At 44.1% G+C, this 20,570-nt stretch overlaps 1 protein-coding gene across 1 annotated transcript in view; it reads right to left on the reverse strand.

The window, feature by feature from the left end:
• Positions 1-20,570, reverse strand: part of LOC111143057 (CUB and Sushi multiple domains 2) — a 614,630-nt gene that overhangs the window by 550,687 nt on the left and 43,373 nt on the right. The window contains exon 2 of the mRNA XM_022496499.1: positions 4,776-4,992. Within this exon, the coding sequence (XP_022352207.1) occupies positions 4,776-4,992 (217 nt within the window). The remainder of the gene's footprint in view (positions 1-4,775; positions 4,993-20,570) is intronic.

The following is a 20,570-nucleotide window of genomic DNA, read 5'->3' on the forward strand; positions in this document are numbered from 1 at the left end:
AAAAAAAAAAAAAAAAAAAAAAAAAAAAAGAACTAAAAGAAGTCTAGATTGGAAGAGAAAAACAAAAACATCTATTCACAGATTAAAAAAAAAATTAGGAGTATTCATAACAATTCGGCAAGGTCATGGGACATAAGACCAATGTACAAAAACCAACTGTATTTCTATATATTAGCAGTGAATAATCCAAAAATAAAATAAAATAAAAAATAATTCTATTCACAATAGCATCAAAAGAATAAAAATCCTAAGAGAAACTTCCAGTTGAAGATGGATAGCCAAGCCAACATGTTATACTCCCCTTCAACCTGAGCCCCTAAGTTCTCATGGAAATAATCAGAGGTGTATTAAAAAGAGTCAGTATAAACATCTGCTCTGGGAACTAGGAAAAAAAGAAAGATACCTACATGCTACTAACACTAAGGAATTTCTACAAGGTGCAGTGCCGGTATGACCCAGTTAAGAAAAAGCCTAGCCAGGCAAAATGTTGACAGAGAAATACACCTTAAAATGTTTTTTTGGGAGTGCCTGCGTGGCTCAGTCGGTTAAGCATCTGCCTTTGGCTCAGGTCATCCCACGGTCTTGGGATCCAGCCCCGTGTCAGGCTCCCTGCTCAGTGGGGAGTCTGCTTCTCCCTCTCCCTCTGCCTGCTGCTCCCCCCCTTCTTGTGTTCTCTCTGTGTCAAATAAATAAATAAAATCTTTTTTAAAAATATGTTCTCACGAAGTAACTTAACCACTAGTAGAACCAAAATCACAGAAAAGGCAAAGAAAACTTGTACTTGAAAGTAGAGAAAAGGAAATAATAGTAAATAAGAATAAGGAAACTTAAGAACAGAAAGCATTAAGTATTACACTGGAACAAACATATATGTTGTCATCAAAAAAATTGAGTAGATTAAGCTTTCCTACTAAGGAACAGACTCTCAGTGAAGGTTTAAAAATAAAAATCCAGGGGCACCTGGGTGGCTTAGGTCCTTAAGTGCCTGCCCTTGGCTCAGGTCATGATCCCAGGGTCCTGGGATAGAGCCCCGTGTCAGGCTCTCTGCTCATCAGGGAGTCTCTTATTTCTCTCCTTCTCCCCCCACCCCATGGCTTGTGTTCTCTCTTGTATCTCTCTCTCTCCCTCTTAAATAAATAATTTTTTTAATTCTTAAAAAAAAAAGTCCAATGATATGATGTCCTAAGAGACATAACTAAAATAATAGCAGAAATATTAAAAACAGAGCAATTGGGAAAGAGGGGGACCCAATAAATACAAACCCCAAAGAAACGAAGGTGGTTATATTAGCATCAAAGTAGAATTTAAGACCAAAAAAAAAAAAAAAACCTAGAGGACTAAAGATAACTTTTGTATTGAAAAAAATACATAAAATTCACTCCTAATATCTAATGTTTAAACATACTGATGTGCTGAAGAGTACAGCACCAAAATATATAAAGTAAAAACTTAGAAATAAAAGGATAAATTGACAAACAAGAGTGCAGATGTGAAAACAATGCACTGCTTATCCTTGACAAACCTCATCAGGCGGTTAGAAATTAGAAAACCTGCATAATGCTAATGACACAAATTTTTTCACAAAAATTATTTCTTTTAAATGCTTATAGAACACTTACAAAAAAGCGATCTTATACCGTGGGGGAAAAAGTCAGCCAATTCTCCAAAGTAGAAATCATGATCTGATCATAATGCAATACAACTATATAATAATGTTTTAAGTATAAAAAAAGTTACTGGAAAATCTGAGAGAGAAAAAAAACCCTAGAGTTTAGGAAGGCACAAAACCACAATTAGAGACTCCTCCTAAAATAATGACTATCCATCAAAATTTATGGGATACGGTCAAAGTTATACTTGGGGGAAAATGCTCTTAAGGTTTTTGTTTCCAAACAAGAAATAATGAAACTGATTCAATTCTGAAATCAGCAAAAGAGCAACACTGGCCCAAGGTAAGAGAGAGAAAAGGATGAATAAAGATAAAAGCAGAAATGTATCAGTTAGATAATAGAGAAAGAATAAAATTGATACGCCTACAGGTTGAATGCTAAAAAGACCAATAAAACAGGCAAACTTGTGACAAGACTAATTGAGTAAAAAGAAACAAAACACAAACAAGTGGGAGCAAACGCCAGACAGAAGTGTGCTCCCAGATCCCAGAGAGGTGGGGAAACTGTATGACTCTAGCCTGAGACCCTTGACCATCTCCATAAAACAGATGATTTCCTGGACAAACATACATGTAGAAACTGATTCATGAGTAAGAAGAAAACCAGAAGAGACTAATAACCATGCAAAAACATGAAAATTCATGAGGACCCAGGAGTCCCCACCAAACACACACTTGCTGTCCGCCCCCTCCACTCTCGGAAGGAGCTCCATTCCACAACCTTCAAGGAACTCATGCATATCCCACTCCTTCCTGCTATCTGGGCTGCCCTCTGGGGTCATCTCCCCACCCAGGGTCCTCCAAGCTGGGAGTTCCTCTAGCTGCAGGGACCCCAAGAGGCACAGCCCTCTTTCCCCTCTGCCAAGCCTGTAGGCTCTTGGCTACTGAAATGAAAGGAAATGAGCAGACTGGGAAGATCCCAGAAAGGGAGAACACAAGCAGGGACCTAGTGAAGCCACAAACCCCGGGGCCCTCCTCCTCACACACGCTGGCTGGCCAGAGTGGGCTGCGCTGGGGCCAGAAACACATCCAGGGCCTTCCCTTCCAGGACCGCCTCCCCACCCTTCCAGGCCAGACCAGTCCCCCAACTCCAGTGGGTGTTCTGGATTTCACTCTCACAGTGAGCAAACCAAGCATCAGAAAGCAGAGGTCTGACCACGTCCGTGAGGACCTTAGAGCAAGAAAAGTTGGAACAGCTCCAGGACACAGAACCAAAGGAAGCCTCCAGCTGTCCACACCCGAGCGAAGCACCCCATTAGCCTTTCCACCTTTCAGCTTCATTCACTGTCCATCAAAAGTCTACACAGGGGCCCCACGGTTGGTGCCACCTGAGCTCAGCACCTAGTGGTGAGGATTTGCTCCCTTGCGACCTCATCCAGCCTCTCCAGCCCCAGTCCCCCCATTTTATCTCGAGCTCTGATGCCCTTGAACGCTCAGCTCACATATTCACATCCACGCCCGCTGCCCCCATGAGCAGGTAGTCCCCGTGAGGACAGTGGCTGTGTTGTGCTTGCTGCCACATCCCCTGCACCCAGGCCAGCGTCTAGAACATAAGGGGTGCTCATGACTTAGTTGCGCAGTGAACTAGTGAAGAGGACGGCAGTCCCTGTCCCCCCGCCAAGTGTCACTGAAGACCTACCATGCGCCAAACCCTCTGATTGTCCAGGAGGGATGGATAAGCCCAGCCTTGTCCAGGAGGAGCTATTAGTCAGAGGGGCCCCAGGTGCCCCTACCCCTGTAGCAGGCTTGGCAGCCTCACCTCTGCACTGCCCTGAGAGGGCAGCGAGTGGGAGAGGAGACAGCTGGTGCTGTCCTATAAATGCTGTTTGTGACCCTGCTCCAGAAGCTCACGAGCTAAGGGCACAGAGCATCTTAAACAAAGCCTCAAGAGTTAAAGCACTTGCCAGGGAATGGCTCATTACTGTTCTGCTCATTAGCACCCCAAGCTCCCCGGGGCTTGGCTGGGAAGCCACTAACCCTTTGGCTCCCTGGGGAGCCCAAAGCCTGGCTGGCACAACCAGGACACCATTGGCCACGGAGCACAGCCATGCACCAGGTCAAGAAAAGCTGGAGAGCAAGAACTCTGGGGCCTGACCTCTGTCCCAGACAAGTTTGGCCGTCTGTCTCCCTCCTCAAAGGGAACTCTCTCCCCCTTGGGAGACAGCCCAGCAGGACAGGAAAGCCCTCTCCAGAGTTTTCTCTTCCAATGACCAGGATGGGGTTTGAGAGAGTGGGAACTTTGCTCCAAACTCCTTTTTGAGGGAGTAGGTAGAGGGGCAGAGGGAGAGGGAGAATCACAAGCAGGCTCCGCACTCAGCACTGAGTCCAATGCAGGGCTTAATCTCACGACACCAAGATCCTGACCTGAGCTGAAATCAAGACTCGGACCTTAACCAACTGTGCCTCCCGGGTGCCCCTACCCCCAAACTCTTGATTCTACACTGCCAGTCAAGTCCATGTAAATGCAAGGCAAATTCCAACAAAGTATTGATGGTTTTCAAGTACAGGATGTAAGCCATGATCACTATTGGCCTTCAACATGTATCTGCTGGGTCCAGGGGGAGGAAAAAGATCTCCAGGCATGCAAAGAATCCACACCAATAGATATATACACATACACACAAATCCATACAAAATCTGTCTTAATAGAAAGACTTGGTTTTCTCTATAACACTTTGTGTCTTCTATCTCATCTTCCCAAGTACACTACCCATCAGTCCCACCTACTGGGCACTTCTAAGCTGGAGAAAGGAATTTGGAAATGTAAAGAAAGCAGAGGAACTAGGGCGCCTGGGTGGCTCAATGAGTTACGCCTCTACCTTCAGCTCAGGTAATGATCTCAGGGTCCTGGGATTGAGCCCCGAGTCGGGCTCTCTGCTCAGCAGGGAGCCTGCTTCCCTCTCTCTCTCTGCCTGCCTCTCTGCCTACTTGTGATCTCTCTCTCTCTCTCTCTGTGTCAAATAAATAAATAAATAAATAAATAAATCTTTAAAAAAAAGAAAGCAGAGGAACTGAGGGCAGAGCCCATAGGAACAGAGGGTTTTGTTGGCAAGCGGGCTTGGCTCGGGGCCCCGCTGTCGGCTGTGGGGAGGAGAGCAGACAGTACCTGGTTCTCAGGTTCTCTGGCTGGGGCGGGCCATCAAACACCGACAGGACATCAAAGTCCTCTTCCAGGGCAAAGGACTGGAACACGAGCTGGATCCTGTGCTGGTCCTCTGCGGTGATGGTCCACGTGCAGTTGGCGTAATTGGGGTAGCCATACGGGAACCCTGGGCTCTCAACTGTCCCGTTGGGACCTTGCAGTTGGAACGTGCAGTTTTGACCTGGGAGAGAGAAAGGGAGGAGGTCAGTGTGGCCAGAAGAATTCCTAGAAGCTTCCAGAGAAATGGGAACAATGTCCACCTGCTTTCCCACGGGCTTCCTTGGCTATCCCAGGCTGGGCACAGAGGGAGAGAAGGATGGGTGACAAAGGGAGCCTAGGTTTGCTTGTGTCATGCACTGTGCGGAAGACAAAATGTGCATCATTGGACGAGCCTCAGAACAAGTGTGCAGTAAGAAAGTGAGGCTCAAAGAATTGGAACTAAAAGTCACCAGACGGGGCAGAACACAGGCTTCCCGTCTAGAACGTCATATGCCAGAATGATGATTTGCAACCATCTCCATTTCCAGGCTCTCCTGACTCTGCAGGCCCCTCCTCCAAGCTTCCTGTCTCTCCTCCCACCTGGCAGAGAAAACAAAGCCACAAGGGGGAATCCCTTGGTCCCGTGCCCCACTTCCCATTTCTGCACCCATCCAATCTTCCCCAGGTTGTCCTCCTTCTCCCAACAAAGGAACCACCCCTGCTCCATCATCCCATCTGCCCTTGGAATCAAATCCCCCCTCCCCATCAAGAACCTGACCCCTGTCTCTCTCCTGCATACACTACACATGTCCAATCATTTCCTCTCCACTGGAGCCTTCCCATTCTTCCCATTCACTCCATAACCAAGAAAATAATTCCCAAAGCACTCCCTCAAGTCTTGTCTCTCTCTTCCCTTTCACTGCCAAATTTCTAGAAAACACAATCTGGCCATACTTTCTGTCTCCATTTCCTTACTTCCCACTCACTCTCTAGACCTGTCACTTCTGCCTTCGAGCCCTACTGATCCACCCAAGCAGGTGTGCTACGGTCACTGATGGGTCGAGTGGCTATTTTTCAGTCTTCCCTTTAACAGACCTCTGTCTCTGCTGCCTCTAAGACTGTTGCTCACACACACCCTCCTTCTGGAAACACTCCTGTCAGGCCAGAGCATTTCGGACTTCACCATGCATGCACACTGTCTGGGTGGCTGGTGGAAATGTGAACTCTGACCTTCCGATGGACAGCATCCTGCTGGGGCCAAAGGCTGTTCCTCTTCACTGGATCCCTAGTGATGCAATGATACTGATTCTTGGGGACCACACTTAGAGCAGTGTGGTCTAAAGCTCTCTCCTATACCACTGCTTCTCCTTCTTTACACCCTCTGTTCTTCCTCTGGCCCTTTTCCAGGTTCCGTGTTGGGGCCTCTCCTCCTCTCTGTCTAGACTGGAGGACTTCCCCATTTGCCCACTGACAACCCACAACTTCACAGTGCAGGCTGTACTTCCCTCTGAGCTCCAGCCCCAACATCTCCTTTGGGATGCTCAGGCTTGTGATGTCCCCCTCCCTCCCTCTCCTCTGACATCTTCCTCTCCATCACAACTTCCCAAGCAATCCACCATCCTGTCTCTACCTCCACTCCCCACCTCCCCGTCCACACCAGTCTCTCTCTTGGACTGCCATAACAACCTCCTAACTGGTCAACCACATTTACTCTGGTCCTTGCCAACACTGCAGCCAGGGGTGTCTTTTTAAAACAGAAATCTGATCAGATTACTCCCCTCCCCACAACCTACATCAAACCTTCCATGACTCTTCATTGCTGTTCAGTAAGGAAGGAAATCACTTGTAAGCCTGGGAGGGTCTCTGCATGGTTTTGCCCTTACTGTCCTCTCAAACCCAGTGTCTGCTAGCGTTCCAGTCAAACGCCACCCTCTCAAATTTTGTACGAGCCACACTATCTTCCTTGCACGACCACAGGACCTTTGCATATGTTTTTCTCTTTTCCTAGAAAACTCTTCCCTACCTTCTGGGCATATCTATCTTTCAGATCTCAGTCCAGTGTCTCTCCCTGACTAGCTCAACACCCCTATTACATGTTCTCATGACACCATAACCTCTCCTTGATAGCATTTATCATAGAAGCAAATTTCTATGTTTCCATGTCATTATTTCACAAGGATCTTCTTCTTGTCACACTGTAAGCTCCATGAGAAGAGAGACCATATGTGAGTTTTCCTATCTCTAAATCCACACCCCAAACTCAGTATCAGGCACACGGCAAATTTCTAATAATTTCTAATAAATTTCTAATAATTAATATATGGCTTGTATTTAGTGAGTGTTTTAGACACTCTTCCAAGAACTCTGTGTAGACTGAGTTGTTTAAACCTCACCAACAGCCCTTCAAGATGGATACTATCAATATCATCTCCACTTACAGACAAAAAACTAAGGCAAAGAGAAATTAAGGAATGGAGCCCAAACCACACTGCTACTCACAAAAGGGATTCACACGTGAGCAGCCATGTCACACACCCCCCTCCTTAACTCTGATGCTGACAAATGGACTCAACACTATTTTTAAAGCCCATTTAGGGATTAACTGACAAAGGACAGTTAATCTCTGAAATGACTTTACTATTGAGAAGTCTCTTAACACAAAGTATCCCATTAAAGGAGAAAAAAAGTTAAAGTCTTCTGAATAAATGCTAAATGCGCATTTAATAAAATTAGACGGGTAACCCTGATTAAAATAAGCTTTTGCAATTAGGGAAAAGATTTCCTTACCATGATACAGCATCCATTTTAAAACAATAACCAACATCATAGTTACAGTGAAACACCTGATTAAGATCAGGAATGAGATAGAAATGTTACTGTCACCTGTGAGGGTTCATGACTTATTGGAAGAGCTAACTCATGTAACACACACACATAAACACCCACCAAAAAAAAAAAAAAAAAAGATTTGCAAATGATATTTTAATATACCCAAAACCCAAAGAAATCAATTATAAAGCTGTTAGTACTGATAACAAAAAAAAACTCTGTAAAGTAGCCAAATGCAAAATAAGTTTACAAAATCAATACCATTTCCATATGCCAGTAATGGTTAAAAATATAAAGAAAAAAGTTCTTCTTTATGATAACTACAAAATGCATGCAAGACATAGAAATGAGTTCAGTAAAAAATGAGTAGGCACTGTATGAAAATGCCTTTTAGAGAGCAATTTTTAAAAACTGAATAATTGAAGAGACGTAATGTCATCTTGAGCAGAAAGACGAACTACTGAAAGGTTAATTTAGAATATTAACCTTTTGAAAAGTTAATTTGTAAGCTAAATGCAATTCTGATCAAAAGCCCAATGACCTGTTTTAAATTTGGTAAAACGATACCTAAGTTTAAGTGGAAAAATAGATGGTCACAGACAATGCATATTTTTTGAAAAGGTAGTAAATGCAGTATCCTCCTTCTGCAAGATATTAACCAGAATCACCAAATAATGCTGATGAAAACAGCAGAATGGTGGTCTAAGAGCAGACAGGCAGAACATGAAACAGTATTGTGGGAACAATCTTAACACACATAAAAACTGAAATACGTACAAGGCAACATTAAAATAATCAATGAGAGAAGATATAAACATTTCTGCATAGTCACCAAATTAACTGGGAAAAGAACTGCTACCTCCTCAAATCATACCATCTACTAAAATAAATTCCAGATGGAGAAAAGAGTTAGATGTTAAAACAAAATCAAGCCAAAAAAATGATTAGAAAAAATATATAGGCAAATAATTATCTGGTCTATTTTTCTGAGCAGAAAAACTGGAAAATACTACAAGCCTGATAGTTTTGTGCAAGAAGTATGTATATGTCAAAAATAGAAACAGAAGAGAAAAGGATACAAAAATGTTAGGCACAAAAGTAATTCCCTTAATATACAAAAAACCTTGGCAAATCAATAGAAAACAACAAGCACTATAACTGAAAAATCAGACAGGGTCTTGAACAACTTAGTTTACAAAAGAAGACATAAGTGGCCCAGAAAACAGAAAAATATTTAGTCACAATAATAATGTAATAAATCTTCAAAGGAGCCCCATAATTCACTTTCCTAAACTTCCCCTCATCGACACAGACACCAGATCTACTCGTTTCTAAAATCTGCCTGTTGATGTCACTGTATTATGTCATTCATTCATTCATTTGTTCATTCATTCATTCCCCTAGGTTAGACCTGGTGATGGGCCATGGGACCCAGATCTTAGACCGGACATAAGCATACACTCCAATGTGGGCACCCAGGGACACACAGAGTGCATCTGAAGTACAGAGCCCACAGGGGCCACACCGTAAAGGCCACTATCATCCATATACTAGACAACCAATGATACCAACATTTACCACCATCCCCAGCATCCGGGGCTGCTGCCTTGGCTCAGAAAGGCACAGATCTGCTATTTCTGATTCAGAATCAGACTTCTACTTCTACTTCTACTTCTAAATGGACTTCTACAGAGAAAGAAGTGAAGGGGCTCCCAACAGAGCCCCTGGGAACACTTTCCATGGATGGGGAAAAGAAAGGTGATGGAATAGGGGGCAGAGAGGCAGGAAGAATGGCGGGAGGAGAACCAGAGGGCATTTCCACGCAGGAGAACTTGACTCAATCTGTTGAGCACCACAGACAGGCTAAGATGAGGGTCTGGGGTGAGGTCACTCAGTTTGATGTCTCAATGGTCCCTCTGGAAGTAGAATGTTGAGAGTGGGAAATTTGTCCTGGATCCTGCTGCATCCCCAATGCAAAGAATTCAATAAGTATGTGCTGAATGGATACATGAATTTCAGCAAAGGCAGGTGGCAGGAGGCAAGGCGGACAGAAGCCCGATCACAGTTAAGTAAAGGCAAGATGGACTGGTGGAAGGCAGTATATTTTAAATAATAATTTATACATTTTGCTCATTGGATTTGGAAAATACAGGAAAGGATATAAAAGAGGAAACATTATAACTGTACTTTCCTTCCAGAGGCAACTGCTATTTATATTTTCATTTTTTTCCCTATTTTTCCAGATGCATTTCACACTGTGCAACTAATACTGTATATACAATTGTGTGTGCTCCTTCTTCAGTAAATTATTCTTGTCTTAAATTACAAAGGCAAGGTGCTTTTCTGATATACGTAGATATGCATATATACAAAACAAAGACATATAAAAAAAAAACTGATCTCCTATCTCTCTCCCTCCCATCCAATCCAAAGTGACCAGGCAGCTATGTGTCCCTCGCCAACCTTCTCCACTCTCATGCAAGCAAATGGACACATTCTGGGAGAATTTTTATTATTTTGTTTATAATAATGAGATCCTACATTAGCTCATTTCTCTGCAATGTGCTTTCTCACTTAACAGTACGTCAGGGACACCTTCTAGGTCAGGAGATACATATCTAACTTATTTTTTATATAAAGGTGTAATATTCCACAGCATGGATGTATCTCAATGTATTCAACCACTCCCCTGCTCATGGCCACACAGATCATTTCTCTGTTTTCTTTTGCAACAATTCAATAAACATTATAACACGAGCTTCTCCCCCAAGATATTGAATCTGTTATAAAAAGCCTTTTAAATGGATGCACAACATTCCGGTCTGTGGTTAAACTAAAATTTACTCAGACATTCTCCCACTGTCAGACATTTAAATTGTTTCTGGATTTTTTTTTTTTTTTTTCTGTTTTAAATAAGACCTGGATACTTTGTAAGCTCTGGTGACAGAATGAATGCTGGTCAGTGCAGTGGAAAATGTTCTTCCATGGCCAGACTCCCAGAACAAATGTTCACTTAACACTGTAACCATATACAGCTTTGGGTTCAAGGTTGGGGGTGGTGGTCTTGTCCATAGGAGGCTGGCTGACCTCTGTGGCAGGCACTGTTGGAGACAGATAGTGCTAGAAGCCTGACTCATTGGGAAGTCTCCCTGAAATCACATGTTTGTTAGTGAGTTGAGGAATTATAACCCAGAGAGAAGCCATTCCAGATTGAAAGGCTAGTAGAGAGGGAATCCATGCCAAAGGGGCTAAATGTCCTTTCATGCCTATAAGAATCTGAATTTCTTCCAAGAAAAGGGTTACCTGTTCTTCATTCTTTTTTTTTTTTTAATTGTTATTATTCTTTAATTCCAGTAGAGTTAACATACAGTTCAGTTGTTTCAGGTGTGTGCTCCGGTGATTCAACAATTCTATATGTTACTCAGTGCTCATCATGGCAAGTGTCCTCCTTAATCCCCTTCACCTATTTCCCCCATCCCACCATTTTGTTCTCTGCCTTTAAGAATCTCTTTTTGTTTGTCCCCTTTTTTGTTGGTTTTATTTCTTAAATGCCACATAAGTGAAATCACATGGCATTTTTCTTTCTCTGAATGACTTATCTCACTTAGCATCATAGACTCAACTTCCATCCAGGTTATTGCAAATGGCAAGCTGTCATCCTTTTTCATGGCTGAGTAATAGTTCATGCTTATATCCACCACATCTCCTTTATCCATTCATCTACCCATGGACACTTGGGCTGCTTCCATGTCTCAGCTATTGTAAGTAACACTGCAGTGAACACAGGGGTACTTGTATCTTTTTAAATGAGTTTTTTTGTATTCTTTTTTCCTCACTTCTAATGCGGGAATGCTGCTATGCACTTTGATCCCAGGGCAACTTGCCTATCTTTCACTGTTCGCAGGATGGGCTACTTTCATTTACCCATAACTCTCTCTAGTCAGTGCAGCTACCAGACATGGCCAAGACCCACTTCAGGCTCAAGAACAATCCTGGAGAATTAAATGCTTTGGGGTGTTGTTCATGCATTTTTGGGGAGGGATGATTTCCCAATGATAGACTTCCAAAAGTGCAACATACTGAGTCAAAGGGTATGAGCCTTTGTGATGCTCTGGCTCTGGATCTTCCAAATACTTTCTGAAAAACATATTCCAATTCCATTCTCAACAGCCATGCCCATGAATGTCTATCTCAAGCCATCTTCACTCACATTGTGTGTTCTCTTATTGAAAAGTTTTTTCCTACTTGACAGGTACCCCCCCCTAAAAAAAAAGCTATCTTGTTTTATTTAACATCTCTTTATAACTTGGATTCAAGAATTTTTCAACTTTCCCTAATAATTTTAAATCCTCCCTTTGGGAACCATCTGATGAAATCTTTGGCTAAATTTTCCACTGCAGTGTTTATTTTTCCTTCTTGACTTATACATTTTCGTCCTTTAGGCCTCACAGGTACTACAAACACATTTGTCACTGTTTTGGCCTTTTAATTTTATGGTGTTTGACATACACAGGTTCCTAAATTTTATGTACTTAAGTCTTCCATAGGTTCCTACAATTTTCCTCTTTTCTTACCAACTTGTAATAACTCTTCATAGAATCTGATTTTACTCTTTTGTCATATTTGTTGCAAATATCATTGTCTACATGGCTGTGCACTTTTTGCATTGTTTTGATTTTTCTTGTAGACTAAAATGTTCAGTTTTGTAAGCAGTGACATCGACTTGTCTCTTTCTTGGTCATACTTTTAGAAAGACCACTCTACTGAAGATGGGCTGGCTTCTCATCTTCCTCAGCATAAAAGCTCAAGTCCTGGCCCTTCATAGCCCTCCCACAATGGACACCCCTCTGCTTCTTGATTTCCTCTCCTGTCTCTTGTTTCCTTATTCCCACAGTCAGCCATGCAGCCTCCAGGTCACTCCTTAATCCCATCACATGCCCAACTTGGGACACTTCCGTCCAGACACCTCTTCCCTCAAGAGCCCTGCGACCCACTCCCTCACTTCCTTGAGCTCTGGAGTCAAATATCACCTCCTCGGAGCCCACCCTACCTAAAATCCAGGCCTCCCTGCTTTCAGACCAGGTGCTCTAGCTTCCTGCTTTATTTTTCTCCGAATCATTTAGCACCCACTGCCGTCGATCTTCCTGTTTATTTTCTGCCCCTTCCCATTAGAATGCCATCTTCATGAGAGCAGAGTTGCTGTTTTGTTCTCTGCTCTATCTCCAGCTCCCAGACTCATACTGGCACAGAGCAGATGCTCCCAGAAGAGTTGCTGGTTGGATGAATGAATTCATAAATATTAATTGCCCATCCAACTCTCTGTGCTTGGGATGCTTGCACTCTGGTTCCTTCACCCAACTGACTACAGTTACTTTGAGACTCCTTCCTTCCTGCAAGCAGCCATCTTGGAACCCTCTCCCCTACTTGCTAGCCATCCACTGTGAATATCCTTGCCTTCACCAATGGTGACATGATGACACACTTATGTGGCTTCTCCATCTGCAGACTCTCTTAAAAACTATGCATATTTTTATCTCTACCACCTTATCAGTCCTTGCCCATTGTAGACATTCAGTACCCACTGTGGGGATGAACAGATGGGTGAAATGAATTAATCTTTTTATAACATTCAGATGACACCTTCCAACTTCATTTTTCCATGTATTTAGGGTTTCCTGGGGAGGTGGCTTAGGCAAAGGTTAAAAGCATAGGTTTGGGAAGCAAAAACCTTGCATGCAAATTTCCATTTTGCCACTTAATACTTGATGGGAGCTTTATGTAAACTGTTTAAACCTTAGTTTTGACATCTTTAAAATTAACACCTACTTCAAAGATGACTACATAGTTTAATGTGATAATACCTACTAAATTGCTAAATGCTCAGATAGTAACTAATATATGATACGTAATCAATAAATACCAGCTCATCTTTCCATAAAGATTTGTACTTTTCTTTATATGAGGTCCAGTCACATCTTGTTAAGGTTGTTCCCAGACATTTTATGCACTTTTCCTTGCTCTAGTGAATAACCTTTTCCCCATTATTTTATTTTTCTAGCTGTTTTTTTACAGGTATACAGAAAAACCTATTGATTTTTATATATTCATCTCACATCCAACTGGGTTTCTGAACTCTTATTAATTCCAAAGATTTTCTCAGTTGATTCCCTTGGGTGTTTTAGGTACACAATCATGTTGTCTACAAATAATGATAATTTTGAGGAGATAACTCTTTTGAGAAGTTTGGCAGGAAAATTCAATTCAATTCTGCAAATATTTGTTGACTGATAAGGTCAATTTTGGACAAATTTAGTTGGAGAAGCCAGTGGGACATCCAGGCGGAGATGGCCAGAAGGCAATTAGGGCTGTAGACTGGAATTTGGGAGTGCGCTCTGGGCTGAATATGGATTTGTCAAAGCCATGTAATTAATGAAGCCGCCCTAAGAGGAAATGCAGAGGAAAGCTCCAGGTGTGAGGCGGATCATCGTGTCTACTGAGGGTGTCTCACTTGCCACATGGAGAGCCACCTGTGCCCCCAAGTCTATAGTGGGACTCTGGCCCAGCTGTAGACATGCCTTCTGGCAAGGGCCCCATGTCTGGACAGATGGAGGGAACAGGGGCCACATAGGATCTCTGGCCCTCAGTAATCACCCTACAGGAGCAGGTCAGAGATCACGCTTGTGGAGATGCTGGCACTGAGCCTCATGTTCACCCCTCTCCCCTACACACCAAGCATGGTTCAGGCCAAATAGTTCATCATCCACAAACACTCCGGGCCCTTTCAGGCCCTCACAGTGCTTGGCCTGGAATGCCCTTCCCCTGCCTTCTACACCTAGCTAATCTTACTCCCTGTTCCAGATTCACTTCACGTAGCACCTCCTCTGAGGAGTCTTCCCTGGTTTCCTGGGCAATTTCTCCCTCCCCCTCTCCCTCCCTCCATCTGTCCTTCCCTCTCTTCCTCCCTCCCTCCATCTGTCCTTTCCTCTCTTCCTCCCTCCCTCCATCTGTCTTTTCCTCTCTTCCTCCCTCTTCCCTCCATCTGTCCTTTCCTCTCTTCTTCCCCAGCTCCTTCCCTGCTCCCTCCCCACCCCTCCCTCCCTCTGTCTGTCCTTTCCTCTCTTCCTCTCTCTCTCCCTACCCTCTCCCTCTCTCCCTCCCTCCTTTGGTTTGTCCTTTCCTGTTTTTCTCCCTCTCTCCAAAAGCCATCCACCAAATTCCAGATTTCTTGGCTCTTCTTTTCCAGTCTATGTCTTTCAACAAAACAAAAATGGCCTGCTACTCTTGCTTACACTCCTTCAATGGCTCCTCTAGATAAAGCTCTTAATCCTTAATATGGTGCACAAGACATCCATTCCCTGCATGAGCCAGCCCCGGCTCCTGTCCAGTCTTCAGCTCTCGCAACTCTTTCCCCTAAAGGATGCTCCAGTCCAAGCCAGACTCCATTTCCTTCCTTTGATGCTCCGTGTTCCTTGGCTCGCTCTGAGTCTCAAACTGGTGGCCGCTCCCTCTGATTGAAGCATCCTTTCCACATCCTCTGGTCTGGAAAACTCCGATTCATCTTTTAGGTCCTAGGTCAAAGCTCACCACCCCCAGGGAGACCTTATGGACCACTACCCTAAGGTGTGTCATCCTCAGCCCAACAGGCACCCAAACACACACCCTGCCACGCAGCCTCACAGTACCCTGCCTTTCCAACATCACACGTGGCATACATGTCTCCCCAGAGAGGTGTGGATTCAGTGGGGGTAAAGACCATGTTCTGTCACATTCACAACGATCCTTAGCACCCAGCACATCAGCCTGGACAAGAGGTGCCCAGTAGCGATGGGCATAGTGGCTGTACTTTGCATACCAGTCAGCTGGGTCACACATCCTGCTGAATGGCAGACCCAGAGCTCCTCCAGGGCCATGCCTCCCCTTTCTGGAATCCTAGGGCCCAACACCTGGTATACACAGCAGATGTGCATTAGGGCTGGACGAGAGAATTAGTGCAGGTGTTTCTAATGAAGTTTCACGTTGATTATTTTTTTCCTAGAGGTCCTAACAATCAGAGAAATTCCCACCAATGATGTGATAGTCTAGTCCAGGGTTTCTCAGCCTCAGGACCGTCAGCATTCGGGCAGAAGGATTCTTTGTTGTGGAGACTGTCCTCTGTATATAGCATACAGCTTGTTCAGCAGGGTCCCTGGCCTTACTGGTTGAATGCCAAGGGGCACCTCCCACTTGAACCAACCAAGAATATCTCCACACTTTGCCAAATGTCCCCTAGGTGGGAAAAATCACCCCTCGTAGAGACCTATTATCTAATTCTTTGCCATTTTGGAGCTTCTAATGAAAGTTAGAAATACTCTCTAGAATAATAGATATAGAATGCTAACCTCCCACCTTTGTCATTTATGTCAAAGGATTCCCAAACCTTCTACACCAGACTTTCTCCACCTTTGTTGTGCCATGATCCTCTTTGGCAGCCTGATGAGGCCTTCACAAATGATGTTTTTGAATAAAATAAGTGTTTTTAATGAAATAAATGTTTGAAATAAAACAAAATATATAGAATTACAAAGGAAACCAATTACACTGAAATACAGTTTTCAAAACATTTTGAAAATGTGTCATCTGGTAATACAGGCACTCCCCTATTAATGCATTATTAATAAGATCTAGCAATGGGCCTGATAAATACTGTGGTCCAAACCATAAATGTTATTTCTGGCTGGCTACAACAACCGTATTTTCAGGTAATGAAAATACCTGTGATCTTATCAGTGACAAATTCACAAATACTGCTAATACAGCTGTACTTTGTTGCCTATACTCATCACTGCTAGAAACGCCAAGTCTCAAGAGGAAATCAGTGAAAATAAAGATGTAATTGTCTCCTATCCAAGTTAGGAAGCCCCTAGATTCTATCAAGAACTCCAGAGATCCAACCAAATGCAATTTCTCATTCAGCAAATCTGGGGAAGGTTCCTTTGTCCCAGCCTGTATGTGTATGGGGGTAGGAAGATGGGAAGGATGGATTTTGTATAATGTGTTCCATGTCCCCAAGGAGTTCACAGCGAAATATAGAGATAGACACGCATGGGCCGTCTTAATAACCCTCCACTTAACGAGTAGTTTGGGGAGACCTCATTGTTGGATCCCAGGGGTGCAGCAGACAGCACGTAAAAACAAACCCAGAAAGACTTGTGCTTTTGCGTGGGTCTGGCTTCACAGGCTTTGCTACCATTATCTCCCTAATATTTGCAATGACCCCTCAAAATGGTCCCATTTCCCATCCCTAACACTTTACGTGTGAAGAAACTGAAGGTCGTCAAGGATTAAGAACACGGTCAAGGTCAAATAGGTAGCAGTGTAAGAGCTGAGAGTCAACCCCAGGTCTGCTGGAGAGCCAAGCTCAGGCTCCTCCCTCTGCCGGACTGCAAGGCTTCCACATGCCATCAGGGGACACACTTCCTAAGCTATGGTCCTTTTTTCACTCTGCATCCAGCACTGGGGGCAGAGCCTGGGATTTATTGAAAACAGATTAGTGCAGTTGCTGTGCCTCAGGGACATGAAAACAAAACAGGGTCTCCCTCCTTTCGAGCTGGGGATGCATCCAGCAAAGGTATAAAACAATGCACAGCAGACAGGGTGAGGCGGCCAGCCTGCCCCTGTACCACATCCAATTGTTCCGGGGGAGTAATCCCATGCCGCTCAGCTTTCTAATTCTACCCCCAGGCTCTCTGATTCTCCCAGACATGCTTAACACAGAAGCCACCACTGTGTTCCAAATATGATTTTCCCTGCCTGGCAATACACAGGCAGCTCATTTGTCATCATTTTGAGCCAACACCAGCCAGGGGTTGTTTATTATGTTGATGGGGAATCCTGGAGCAGCAAAGGGATCTCTGCATTGCTGATGGTAGAGCCTCTAACCCATCAGGTTGTACTACGTCCCCGCATCAGCACAGAGAGGAGGGGGCCAGCGGTATCTGGGGACAGGCACCTCTGCCAGGCTGGTCCTACGCCTGGGCTGGGTCTTTCAGAGCAAATACAGAGAGCTAGCATCGAGTTCTCCTCAACCGAGAAGACACTTGAGTTGTGGTTTTGACCCAAGGTGGCTGAGCACAGGGGCTGAAACATAATAATTCAGGTCTTAGCAAATGCTCGAGTCATTCACTGACTCACTTAAGAGATAGTATTGAGGGGCATGTGGGTGGCTCAGTCAGTTGGGCATCTGACTCTTAATTTCAGCTTGGGTCAAGATCTCAGGGTCATGAGACTGAACTCTGCATGGGGCTCTGCGTTCAGTCTGCTTGAGTTGGCTTGAGATTCTCTCCCTCTCTCTCTCCTTCTGCACCCCCCCACCCATTCACACGCTTTCTCTAAAATAAATTAATTAATCTTTAAAAAACAGTATTGAGCACCTGTGGTATCCCAGGCACTAACCCTGGCCTCATGGAGCTCAGTCGAATAATAATAGATTATTACACATTCCTCTTGTGCCAAAAGCTTTCTTATTGCTTTACAGCATTCCATCCCTGCAACTATATTGGATAGGTACTATTATGATTCCCATTTCATAGACACAGAAACTGAGGCTTAGGTAGGTTAAGTAATCTACCTAAGGTCAGACAGTTGATAAATGGTAAAAACAGGATTCAACCCCAGGCAATCTGGTACCAAATTCTGCCTTCTTAACCACTTCTCCATGGATAGGTAGATGGTTTGGGGGGCGGGGGAGGCTAAAAAGTGGCTAGATGCTTCTTTTAGCCATACTGATCAGTCACACCTCTTTCTAGAGCAACCTCACAGGCAAAGAATCTTGCCTTACAAGGGCCTTCAACTCAAGAATCAATCACTTCAGCTCAAACTCTTAGGTTTCTGCTCCACTGCCTGCCTTTTAAAGGTTGAGCCCACTACAGTGAGGTATCAGAAGGGAGACCACATGAGGAATTCTGTGCACACTGGTTTTCCCAAAAGAAGAAAAAAACTAACCTGGGAAACAACAGAATTATCAAAAGTATGTGAAGCCAAGCTTATGTCTCTGTCTCTCCCACCCACCTGTGCACCTCATGATGGCACATCTGATTCACTATTAAATCCCCAACATGGGTTTTGGCTTTTCATAGACATGCAGTTAATATTTATTGAGTAAATAGATTAATACATCTAGTTGTCATCTGTACCCTTTCTTTTCATTTGTTTCTCTATTCCTTAAAAGTTCATGGCTGCTGTTTTACATACACCCATAGGAGAACTGGCCTCATCCCTGAGGAACACAGGCAACTTAAGCTCTCTGCCCTTCTGTGACTCATATTTGGAAATTAACTGAAAAAAATGGGGGGGGATTAACATGATGCAGTGGAAAGAATCAGAGAGTCTGGGTTCTTAACTCTGTTTTGCAACTTACTAGGAACGGATATGTTCAAGTCCCTTAGTCACATAAGCCCCTGCCCTCCATCTTAAAATGGGTTTCTCAAGGCCATCTTCCCATAGGTGCCCTGAGTCAGCTACCCAAGTGAATGGTTGGTGCTGCAGGAGCCTATGAGCTCTATCCATGGTCCTGAACCATGAATGTCCTCAGGGTTGGCTGTTTCTACTGACCCCAGGCACTTGGGGATGCATGTCCAATTTCTCCCAGGATTTCTGTACCAGATGAGAAAGGAAAGGGGAGTTAGTAAGATGAAAAAGCAGAGAAAGGGGAAAGGGATTAGTGGAGCACAGGTGAGGGCAGAGAGCTCTGGAGGTCCATTCAGGGTCCTGAGTGCTTAAGACGATGTTCATCAGCCCTAGGCCAGACGGAACCCGAGGCCACACCAGAGATGGTTTGCCTTAGATGGCCTGGGTGAGGGATGGGTAGGGTCCCTTAAGAGTGTACCCCTGAGATATTCCTGGCACTCAGTCCTCAGAAACCAAGGAAGAGGAGGAGGACATGGGAAGGAGGAGGGGTCGAAAGACCTGAGATCCAGAATGAGACACAAAATCTGACATCCTGAGGGTCAAAGGGAGGACACAACATATGGTCACCAGCAGTTGGGTGCAGTCTTTTCTTCCTCCATAGATGGCCTACCCTCTCATTCCTTCAGCACCTTTAGACTGGACATCTGCTGGAAATCCAAATAGCTACAGGAAAAGCTCAATACACACTTTTCTTTAAATTAGGCATTCAAAGGTCATCTGCAATTTCATTTTGTTTTTCCTACTCTTCAGCAGATGTGCTGCTCTTTTACATGCTAAGGAAAGAGCTTTGTATTTTGATGCCCCCAAATGCACATTTGAATTTTATATGAGCTCTGTTGGTGATTTGAAAATTGTTCTTATCAAAAAGGAAAGCTTAAATCAGCCACTCTGTTCAAGCAATTAGTGATGAGGTCAGTCCTGGCCTAGCCCAGCTCAGGTCAGACCTAGACGCCAGCAAAGATTCACTCCTTCAACCAATACTCACTGTACATTTACCACCTGACAGACGCAGGACAGACACGGTCTCTTCCCTCATAGAGCTTCCCTCTTGCCCCTCTCTCCCCAGCCACTCTTGCCTCCTGCCTTTTCTTCCCACAAGGGTCCATGCTCTCACCTCAGGGACTTTGCACTTGCTTTCCCCTCTTCTCATAAAGTCCTTTCTCCTCAGATACAGCAAACTCCTTCTCCTCCTTTAAGTCTTTGCCCAATGTTCCCTTTGCAATGAGGTCTACCCTGATGGCACTTAATAAAATCACAACCCTCCCCCACCTCCATCCCCAACACCTCTGATCTCCCTTACCTATTCAGTTTCCTTTCTCCCATAGCATGTATCACCCTATAGATCCTATGTAGTTTATTTATGTGTGTTTATTGTTTGTTGTCTGTTTCCTCTTGTTTGAACATTCATTTCACGAAACCAAGTTCTTTGTTTTATTCACTGTTCCATCCCAAATGCCTAGAACAGTACCTGGCATATGGTAGGCACTCAGTAAATATTTGTTCAAT

The sequence above is a fragment of the Enhydra lutris genome, unplaced genomic scaffold, assembly GCF_002288905.1.
Source record: "Enhydra lutris kenyoni isolate GAN:26980312 unplaced genomic scaffold, ASM228890v2 scaffoldscaffold9, whole genome shotgun sequence".
NCBI lineage: Eukaryota > Metazoa > Chordata > Mammalia > Carnivora > Mustelidae > Enhydra > Enhydra lutris.